Source organism: Ylistrum balloti, unplaced genomic scaffold, assembly GCF_031769215.1.
Source record: "Ylistrum balloti isolate Yb309-2 unplaced genomic scaffold, AGI_CSIRO_Ybal_v1 Utg369726, whole genome shotgun sequence".
Taxonomy (NCBI): domain Eukaryota; kingdom Metazoa; phylum Mollusca; class Bivalvia; order Pectinida; family Pectinidae; genus Ylistrum; species Ylistrum balloti.
The window spans coordinates 555,796-567,962 of NW_026781943.1; the positions used below are offsets into that span (position 1 = coordinate 555,796).

Below are 12,167 nucleotides of genomic sequence, written 5' to 3' on the forward strand. Positions count from 1 at the left end.
TTGTCTGAAGATGAGGAATTAATCATGTAGCTATTGAGGACATACCGCGTCGCGCATGCGCAGATTTTTCGCTTAAGGTGAACGATTTGTTTTACTATATATCATATAGCGACATTCAGAAAAAAATATCAGTATATGGTTCTGAAGATAAAAATTCCAGAATTGCATGCCTCTGATCAATAAAGGAGTAGATGCATTAAGGGTCAATTTTGACCCCAGCATAGATTTTCTTAATTTTTATATCATGCAAACATGGACATATGACATTGATAAAAAAACAAGTTTTCAATAATTCTGACAATGCGTTGCCTAGCAACGGGCCTGGAAACCAACCTACTCTTTACCGTCTATTTGCACATTTTAGTGATATTCCACTGTTTTTTTTATTATTTGGTGAAAATATTTAATCAATTTTTACATATCAATGGTATGATTTAAAAATCATATCATATTTGTGATCAACCATCATATATTACATGTTTAAGATTTCCTAGCAACACAATAGCAACCAAACTCTCTCCATAGCAACGGATTGTAATAAATACAATAATGGACACAGAAAATTGATGATAATACTCAAGTGATGTTTAGATTATGATACATCTTAAAAATGTAAATATGATGACACAATAGAGCATATAGGTGGTATTCCACAGTAACCATGTCTTACCATAGCAACTAAATATTTCACCATAGCAACAGTACATGCAATAATTAGTACATCAATTTGTCAATACTTCCGTACACGGTTATCTTTACATTCTTGGTTAATTTGAAAAGGATATGAAATCAAACATGTTACAGTTAATGATTCTTACAAAAGTTAAGTTATTTCATATAAACATTATGCACTAACAAAATACATTGTCATTCGAGATTAAAGTCAATTCCTCAGTCGATCAAGTGACCATCGTGCATTTGTATTTACATTTTTGGAGATTTATATGTAATTTACATGGCTACATCGGTAAAGCTGTGCTGTTTTATTCCTCCGTGTTACCTTCATCATCACTCTTATCAATACTAATTGGGTCTGGTGTATAATTGGCATCTTGTAAATATTGTGTCCAGTCCTTACTAAAGTCAACGGACTTGTCTAAATGACGTGCAAATCACATATACCATACGATTGATGCAACATCGGAGCAAGTCCCAACCATTCTCGCCCCAGGACGGCATGTACAGTACCATCCTTGCACATTACAATCATCAAATGGTAAAGTTTTGAGGAAAAATGTCGGCTCTGTATCTTGGCATTGATCAAATTAGCATCTACTTTACAGATAGATACTTCATATCCTCCCGTTTCGCTCATATGTTCCTGTGTGTAGGACCGTGCCAGTTTGAGCTGATACACTCCCAGTGTCAAATTCCGCAGGTCTTCTTCTGTCAGAACAGGAAATATGATAGCACTTGTGGTCTCCATCTTCTGCCACTTACTAGGTCGATTGAAAAGGCCTTCTCGTTCAATTCTCTCCCAGAGAGAATTCTGCTTCCTTGACAAATGCAACATTTTCGATCCTAGCAGTTGATCTTGCTCTGCGTCCCCCGTGCTTATTGTTGTACCGAACTTGTTGAAGATTGCATACACAATCCTGACAATATCGCCTATGTATGGAATCTGTGAGTTTGGCAACACACGATCCAAATATTTCCAGGTTTTTAATCGTCCATTCACAGCCTAAACGACCCATCTGAAAAATAGTAAATAGATGCATTTTGAATGTGAATAAATGCAGTATTCAAATGCAATGATGGTAACTATATCAAATAAATTTTGTTTTCAATTTCGACGACATCTTCTAAATGGACAGGTTTATGCAGTTCAACTTATAAAATCGAAAGTATCTAATTCTCACTGGGAATTACCTTTAACCATTTTAATGATATATTAATACAAATAAGTTATAAATATATTGTAAAAGCAATTGGTAAAGTTAGTGAAATGTTACTCAGAACAAAGAGAGACTTTACCTATAAAGCCAATTAACTAACTGCAGCAAAAAATGAAGCTAGGTCAACAATATCAAATAGCCACAATATGATAATGTTCATTGTGCTGACGAAACTTACAAAGTAGAAGACTTACGTTTAATTTCTGAATCAAATGTATCCATAAAAATATTTGAATTCAGGTCCTCAGGATCGTTATGTTACCGGGATTCTTCAAAAGAAAATATGCATGGTAAGATTTTTCATCATATTAATTTTATAATAGCATAAATGAGAGAAATTATACCCTGGCCCATAAGATTAACACTTTGGTTTCTGCATGTATATGCTGATTATTTGATGCTAGCAAAAGTAAGTCCGACGCAAAAAAATATATATAGAAAAAAAACTACCCCAGGTCGATAACAATTCAGCAAAATGACATCTAACGCGATGTAAGAGTTACAATATCTCCAAAAGAAATATTTGTAACACCAAGACTATCGATGCAAATATAATTGTTTGTATTAGAATGCAAGGATATTTATATGGAAAAATACATGTAGCAACATGATATAACGTCCTGAAAATATTCAAATATTTATAATTTCATCAGTACATTATTGATGAATATAACTATTACAATCGAGAATTATTGAGGTGAAAGTTATAGGAAAAAATAAGAATAAAAAACAAAGTTGTATGACCGCGATTTGAATTCGCCAGGGCAAATCTGCAGCTCCAGAGCATCGCACCTTCACCATTACACTACAGCGGCAAACTACGTCACTAATAAGTGAGTTAGTTAATATAATTCAAAACCAACACACTTCGGATGTGCACGGATTTTATTGTGGGTGTGTGAATTGACTCTTTAGTTTAGCCATTATTTTTTTCTGACGATAAATCCCTGCATTTCGTTTGGTTGCAAAAATCTATTTTTAGACGCAGACTCCGACAACGTTATTATGGAAAATACCGTTTACAAACAAAAAAAAGAAAAGGTTTTATTTTATTTTTTATACTTATTATTGTATTTTTACTTACTGCATACTTATCAAAACACTAGCAATATGTACAATGACTATTTTTTCGAAGTCAGATCTGACGTCTGCTCATATGCACAAACGTAAACAAATCACGACAATGTCGTGAATACACAACATGGATATCTTCTACATAATATTGTTACATACCTGTTAGAGATGTAGACAACTTCTACAAGATGTGCAGATTGTGTTGACAGCTCTTCTACGTAACATACTTCAAATGTAGGCTGAAACTTAAAAGATCTTCAATGCGAGTTTAGACTAACGTACAATGTAGCGCATGAGACTCGGGCCTAGGAGATTGCAAAATCTACGAGTTGTTAAGATGGATACTTTTTTGTCATTTTTTAAAATACATTTTTTTTTTCATTATTATTATCTAATTTTATTAACAAACATAAGTCAAGTCATTTTTCATGTTTTTGTCTTTTATTTCAGCATCCATTTACTTACGCTATCTTGTAGTCGGTCTCGACGCTAACGTTACGCTGGGCAACGTCAAAATCTCACTAAAATCGTGAAATGTGGTTACAAATTCAGAAGATATTTGTTATTTTAAATACCTCCCCAGGCATGTACCAAAAAAATATTTCGGCACCGCAAACATAATGTGGAAATCGTTCTCATTGATAAATATAAAATTGGTACACCCTTGGGGAGGTAGTTAATTTTTCGTTCAAAGTCATAAAATATCGAGAAAAAAATCGTGAGTTTTGTAAACGTGACGTTTTCCCGCAAAATTTGTGACGTCATCACAAGTGTTATGAACCTATTTTTATCTGCATTTCAACTGATAAGTTGTTAAATAACACAAATGGGTACATGATTAAAGAATTTTCTAACAAAGAAAAAAAAAAGATTTTTTGAGGCCAATTTTGAGCCAAAGTGCATCTACTCCTTTTAACATTTCTTCGTTACAAATATAGAATTTTTACATTTTTATGAAAATCAGTTGTGTCAATTTTTAGTTGAAACTTACTCATTGATCTCCTTCAAAGTCTTACAAAATTATTAACTTAACGATTATTTTGACAACTTCAATGTGAAAAAACACAATATTACGAAAAATTCCCCAAATCAATGTGTATAAACTGTGGGTTTCGTGTCCCTGAGGAGGGAAAGGGGAATACGGCAAATCCATTAAAATTGTTCTTATTCTTTGGGAAATCTTGAATTTTTTTCCAAATTTGGTAAGTAGCATTCATGAACGAAGGACATTTATTTTGTGCAAATGATGCATGTGACTCCGATTGGGCAGAATGGCGGGGCTAATAGAAGAAACAGATATAAATGTTTTAAATGTGTGAAGCGGTCTAAGTGATCTTAACCAGGTGAGCTATAGTGGACTTATAGATCTGTAGTTTGATATTTCATCATTGGAACCCATCAGGCTATGAAAGGAATATGCTCATAATGTACCAGGAAGGCTCATTGAATTAAAGTTTTCCCATTGGGCACATTAACAGTACATACAATGTCTGTCATGTTTACCTATACACATACGCGAGAACTTTTTCTATTGACTTACACGTAAGATAAATACTTACAGACATATGTTAGCATATGTTGTCACTGGCAAGATGGATCGTTACGGCCGCAGAAAGGTGATCAGATATGTCTTGTCACTGCTTGTGCTTGTTCCTTTATTACTGGAAACAACTTTGATCATCTACATATTTATGAGTAAGTATAGAATTTCACTGCAAGTTTCAACTGAATGTTTGGGTAATCTGTATATTTCATAATTAAGTCTATTTCTCTATTTAACAATGGCTATTTTCTTGTTAACACACGGTACACACTTATTGCCGTGAAAGTTTTCAATGTGATAATTGTCGGCAAAGTGCCTATTGAAATTGTACAATTCTTTCATGTACAATATAGGTATACACAAGTTAGTTATCTACAACCTATTGATAACGCAACATATCCGATATGTCCAACATCAACTTCAGGTTATCGAAACCGAAACCAACAACTGTCTTCCACTACATTTAACAACTCTTCAGACATCCTTCGGGTTTATTTGAAAAAAAGAAATGGTAATGATGCGCTTTTGGAACACATTGTCCCGTTTTTATTCCTTAAAAATAAAAAATATATATTTCTATGCATGTACATATTTATTTTCATATTCATATTTGATCAGCCGATCTGTGCTTAATGAACATGATTTGTGGATTACGTGTACCCACGAAATCCTCGGAAATAAATCGCAACGAACACAGGTGATTTTACAGTATTACTTCATGTCACATCTTATCATTACAAGAAATAGTTTAAACCGCGCCCTTGAATATATTCAAAGACACAAAGTATTTCGTGCTGTGTGTTATCCATTCAGACTCTCTTTCTGTTCTACAGACTCGTAGCAATGGAATAACATTTTCATTTGTAATACATTAATACTATATCACGAAATTGCCTTTAACTTTCGTATTGCTTTTTGCTGGGTTCTTAGGCACATGGGAATACCAGGCAAGGAAAAAGCAGATCGTGCCGTAAAGGAAGCTTTATCGCTTCCATCTGTTGTTTTTAAACTTCATTTTACCGATTTTAAACCATTTATTAAACAAATTTTAAAAGGTCAGTGGCAGGAGAAATGGAATACCTATACCAATAACAAATTGCACTCCGTTTAACCTATTATCAGTGAATGGTTTCCAGGCTATAGAGACAACCACCGAGACAAAGTTGTCCTTGCCCGTCTTCGGATGGGTCATACATACCTTACACATTCATACATGTTGAATGGCGAAGATAATCCTCGGTGCATAGGATGTGATGAGCTATTCACCGTTAAACATTTTTTATTGGACTGCATTGGGCATCTGTCTACCCGAGAATATTTTTATCGTAATATTACATGTCTAAAAATCCTGTTTGAAACTGCTGAGATTTGTAAAATTCCACATTACCGGAAAGATGTTGGTCTATATAAAAGACTATGAGATACCATTTCAATCTTTTGTGTTAACATACCCATTTAAGATTTTTAACATTTGTCTTTAACCTTTTGGTTTGTTTAATGTTATTTCCTTTTGGATCGCTGTGTGTTTTACCGTTTGATGGCCCTAATGACCTTTTATGTGTTGACGGGCCGTTACGAATGTTATAATAATAATAATAATAATAATAATAATAATAATAATAATAATAATAAACAATCTAATACTATAGACCCATTCACGAGTCCTACAATTACTTTCGTCCTTATGGGTGATGAAATGCTACATTGTTGAAGTTCAGGAGTCCAAATTGTTGAAAGTAAATATTAAAAACCTTAATAAAAGTACAAAATATTTCACCTTTGTAACAACAAAACAATTGACTATTGGACTGTTAAATGTAAAAACAGGTAAAAATTAATCTGTACCTCTTGATAAAAAACATACAGCCGAGTTCATAATTGTTTGGATGTCTTATTGAATATGATATCTTCTGGTATAGCACGATGTTAATATCATGTTAGAACGTTTGACGATTTTTTAAAATTGATTTTCTTATCAGACATGTGGACATCGAACCGGAAGGGTTACAGCAATTGTGAATTTTCAAAACGATATTCATGAAGATCTTACTTCATGTACGTGACAGACGAAACTAATTTTGTCGTAATTTGGTTTTCAGGCAGACAGTATACACTTCAAAAACAAAGGACACTAGATTGGCATAGTGTTACGTCAGAGGTGAAACATGACCAACCTGAGGTATTTAGTAATTTAAAATCAAACTTTTAAATAGACATCACATGTTATGTAACGATCCCTTTTTCTGTCTTTTGTATCATCATTGTTGCATGTCTGATGTATATATATAATGAGCATTTCATGGTGGTCATTTGAAATGGACTGTGAATATCGGGATAGCATAGAAACGTAACTGGAAGTGTATACAACACACACAACCAATACAAATAGTAAGGTTTTACCGTGATGTCCCCTTAAATACCATCTTAAAATATTTCAAACTGGATTGTTTTTAACTGTTAAGTAAAATTATGTTATTTTTCGTTTTTATTGTAGATGCATATCAATACCCACAAGTTTGTTGCGTGTTGTTATCTAATAGTTTTGTTTTCGATATTCAAATTAGCTCTATTTACTTTTTTTCTAATTATATGTCTAATGATTACACCATATATGCATTATCTAAATCAAGTTTTGATGTCATTCTCCAAATTTTGTTTCTATTCTTTTATTGAACTTTTCACATTTCAATATTTGTTGTTAAAGAAATTAGTGCACGGGTTTTGATACACACGTGCATTCAACGCCTCGGAATACAGGATTTTTGATCACATTTTCTCAGAGCTTCATTTTAATAGCCTCTCAAATGGCTAGTTACACAAATGTGAAAATATTAAATCAGTTGACTTTAACATAGTTATGAACGTAAGACATAAATACACGGATATCGTTACAATGGCTGATGTTCTCAATTATATATATATATATGTATGTATGTATGTATGTGTGTGTGTGTGTGTGTGTGTGTGTGGTGTGTGTGTGTGTGTGTGTGAATGAAAATACATTAAGAAAATACCAACATGGCAACATAATAATAACCCAAATTCAAATTCCATAAAACTAGGGCAAAATATAGATAAAAGAAAGATTTACACGGATACTTCTGAACATGTATAAGGAGAGAACGACCAGATGTTTCGGCAGATTAAGCGTCTTGAACTAAATTAAAATGTGTCTCTAATGTGATAACAACATCGCCAGGTATACTTTTATCTTTCAGCAACAGAAAGTACCAACACATCCGCCACTCAAAAGCATACTCGACCGAAGGAAAGTAGATATGGATTCAGAATGTGGGACAAAGTCCATTTATCCATTGTCAGAAAACCATACACTTGTATACAACAAAGCATACAATTTTATCTATTGTGAAGTGCCGAAAGTTGGGTCAACATTTTGGAAAAGATTTCTACATCAAATCAGAACAAACACGATTGCTAGTCCATTTGATATCAAACCCCAGATAGTTAACGATTTAAAAGTGAATGACGAATTCAATAATATCAGTTCCACGCTAAAAAATTCGACTAAATTTTTATTTGTCCGCAGTCCTTATCATCGTCTGTTTTCTGGATACATCGACAAATTGTATTCTCCTAATCCATATTTCTGGTCGCTAATTGGAAAACACATTGTTAAGAAATTCAGGAATAGTTCTGTATCTCATAACTGTGGACATGACGTCACATTTCAGGAGTTTCTTCAATATGCAGTTCATTCTGAAAATACACACGAAAATCAAAACAACCATATTATGTCATATTGGCAGTTATGTTCTCCCTGTCACGTGAAATATGACGTCATTGGTAAGATGGAAACCTTTAAGAACGATACCGAATACCTTCTGGACAAATTGCACCTTAAACAATACAAGGATATCTTGAGAAATATGTCCTTTGATGCCGTGAATGACGCCTTGTATGATACTGCGCAGGCGTACGTCGCCATGAGGACATATTCTCGACGCTGTATCTCTCCACAGGAAGCAGCAGATAGGACATGGACAAAATTAAAAGTGAGGGGGTTCATTGCCGATGATTTACCAGTTCCTACTGGACTTAATCTAAAAATGGTGAATGAGGTGTTTGAATTATTCCAAAATGGATATTTAAAATCTGTTTCAAAACTGGGAAATTCTGGATTAAAGCACCAACAACGTATAATTTTTCAGCAAGCATTTCGGAAAATACCACGTCAGATAATTAAAGATATACAAAAGGCATTTGATATGGATTTTAGAATATTTGGTTATGATAAGCAAATTGTGGATACGAATAACGAAGCCATTTCTGATATATTTATCAAGAATGTTATGTTTTAAATACTTTTTCATCAATTAGGCTCATACACTGCCTTCTGGGCAGATTTAAGTAGTTATGGAAGTGAAATGGGTTTATGTATCATGTTGATATGATGAGCCTCGTGATCGTGCACTTGCTGTTCAATCTACATTGTTGAATAAAAAATACTATATTTTAGATAAAATATCTTGGAAAAGATTCTTTAAAAAATGTATTTTAATTAAAAGACTGTTAAATGATCTTCATTTCTGCAGAATGACATAATAGCTTTTCCGATAAGTATGCATTTTATTTTGTATACCAAAATATCCTCAAGCCAAAATCCATTAACCGAATTTCTTATGAAACAGGTAAAGGCTTTGTCAACATATTCACAATTATGTGTAACAACCAACAAAATAGATAAATAAATAACTAAAAAATAAAAAAAATAAATATAAATAATAATAATAAATAAATAAACTAAATAATTAAATCAAAGAAAAAAAATAGAATTAAATAAAGAAAAGAAAAAAGAAAAACAAGGCGTGTTTTGAAAAACTATGCCTCTGTTGCATCAAAATTCTGAAGATTGCAAGCACACGCTGTTAAACACCTATGTCTTCATTATTATAATGATTTTATTTTTACTTCCATATGTTATGAAAGATCAACGGCCACATTGTCAAAATGTTCGTACCACCAGAATGGTTTTGTAACAATGGAACACAAATGTCAGGTATGCCATACCTCTTACTGTCCTATAGTTATGGGTAAGGTTACAGTTGACAACAGACAATTATATCACTATTTAAAAACAATAAAAAGACCTGTATGTGACCAACTTATTCAAATTGGTTCTCTATCATTGACTCTCGTCTCGAGGACAATTCTGTTCAATATTTAAAAGACAGTTCAGCTTGAATCATATCTATTTAAGCTTGACTCTAAATAATTATTGTCAAGTATAGAATGTAGTATTTTAAATTTCTTATTGAAACTGGTAGACGTGTATACCACGTAGTCATTTTGTTTGTGTATTATCTTGTAATTGTAATGAGAATGTTTCAATGTAATAATGCTACAATTGTAGTAAAGCACAACGCACCAAATACTTCGCACGCTCACTGTGCATACATCATGTGTGCACACGTACGATACAGTATCGTGCACACAACTGTGCGATAGGACCGCACATTTTGTGGTCTTTGGTCAAAATGGTTGGGTAATGTCACGGATTGAAAATTAAACGGAAAATTCGTGAAGCTTTTACTAAATCACATGGACATAAAAAGTGATCGGTAATTATAAAAGTCATTTTTAATCCGGCAGTTTTCAAATAAGGCTGGGGCCTGCAGTAATTAGTCTTCAAATATTTGCCATCGCCTGTCGCCGCTCTATGATTCTTGTCCATTTTGAATTTGGCAGAATAGCCTCCGGAAACAGATTGGGCCGTAATGATCGCCACCTACGCAAGCTAGTTTCACACCTCAGAAAGCGGCGAGTAGTTATGCCTCGGTCAACAAAACGTTTACCTGTATTCGGGTATATACTTGACAGGTCCGGGCCTGTAACACACCGAACACTTAACACCTACATGAGCATCTAATTTTTGTATACGAAATTGATGAAAAATCAGAGAAATACAGACGTAATAAAAATGAAATTTCCTTCCTGATTTAAAATGATTCACTGATGTGACATAAAGATAGGTCCATTTAATGTTTCATATATATTGTATATATAATGTGTGGCTCTTTGTAAACAAAACACTTCAAAATTACGAGTGCGTCTAACAAGAAAGTGTGTATCTGATATATCTACAAGTGTCCAACCCATATATTAATGACTTAATAAGGAAATATACTTAGTTGTATTCTTATATATTAAGAAAAAGATAATAAACCCTACCCCACACGTATTTATAAGTCATTTCTAAATTTATATCAACCAAGATAGAACCGCACAACATGTGGACCAATGTGCGATAGTTTATTTCGTCCAATTTTCCTATCGCGCTTACATCATGGAGCGTTGTGCGACACCACAACTGTATTGTAGCTAAGTATAGACATTAATATTTTACACATTGCTAATATACAACGCCAAGTGTAGCTAAAATGGGAGGTACACAACAACCGTATGTCTGAGATTTGTAACGGACCTATATTAGTCAGACTGATCTACATTTTCCCAAACGGTTTAAAATCTGTGTACTTTACACTAATTTAATCTACATTCTATGTCTTACTTGTTGTACGTTTGTGTTACTAGTCCATTACCCTTGTATGTTTGAACTTGAAGTCAACACCTAATTAATATTTACAACGAGATTCCGTTAATTATGTTTATTTACATGCTAAAATTTATTTAATATATACCATTGTATAGTAACTCTATTACATTGTCTGCCAGGTACGATCGAACTTCGTTATCTTGAACTCTTGTAAATAGAAGACGCCATTTAACCTGAATCATTTCAAATCTCTGTCTAACTTTATACAAACCATTCGAACTCACCGCAATTGAACCATTGGTTATCTCAAAATTTTCCCATGATCCCGATTTATTCGAGATAAAGAAGTTCGACTGAATATTGTTTTGTAAAATTGACCTCTTGCAACAAACAGAATTGTTTCTAGATAGAAAAAAAATCTGAAATCTGTATAAAACAACACTTTTATTTGTCTTATAGAAAGTTAGCAAATAACACCCCTTACACACAGTGATAGAAATGTTAAATATTTTTATGGAAAATAGTACAAGTTTTCCCATGAACCCACAGAGTTCGAGATAAAGAGATTCGACTGCACTTTGAATGATATATGAAAACCAACGTCAAATCACTAGTTAGCTAAATTCTAACAAATTTGTATATTCCTAATAGAAGAGATCGAATACATTGATGACAGAGTATTTACATTCATGTTGTAAGTATTTTTTGGAGGATGAAAGAGACCAAACTTTCGTTTTAATGTGAAATAAACAAGGTCAGTCATGCATTGTTATTCATCATCATCCCTTTCCACTTTTCATTTAAGAAAAATAAAGAAACCTTAAATTCCTTTTGCTGGTTGTTGTAATGATTGAAAAGATATAATCTTAATTGAAATGCGTTTTTATAAACCATTTCATGAATTAGCAACATCGAAAATGATATAGATAATCACCGTCCTTTCATTTTCAGTAGCAAATAAGAGGAACAATTTGGTCGACTAATGATTGTAAAAACGACCAGAAACCGAAAAATTGTTACGCCAATTAGAAATTGCACACATTTTTTATTACATTTTTTCCCGATGAAATATAGAGAAATATTGATAAAAGTGTTATTTTTACTAGTGAAAAATAACACTTTTGCACACTTACACCAATGA

At 33.0% G+C, this 12,167-nt stretch overlaps 1 protein-coding gene across 1 annotated transcript; it reads left to right on the plus strand.

The window, feature by feature from the left end:
• Positions 1-4,561: 4,561 nt before the first annotated feature.
• LOC132565607 (carbohydrate sulfotransferase 10-like) lies at positions 4,562-8,831 on the plus strand. The gene is made up of 3 exons (XM_060230254.1): positions 4,562-4,664; positions 6,612-6,691; positions 7,731-8,831. Exons 1-3 carry the CDS (start codon positions 4,562-4,564, stop codon positions 8,829-8,831), a joined length of 1,284 nt encoding a protein of 427 aa, XP_060086237.1.
• Positions 8,832-12,167: the final 3,336 nt, after the last annotated feature.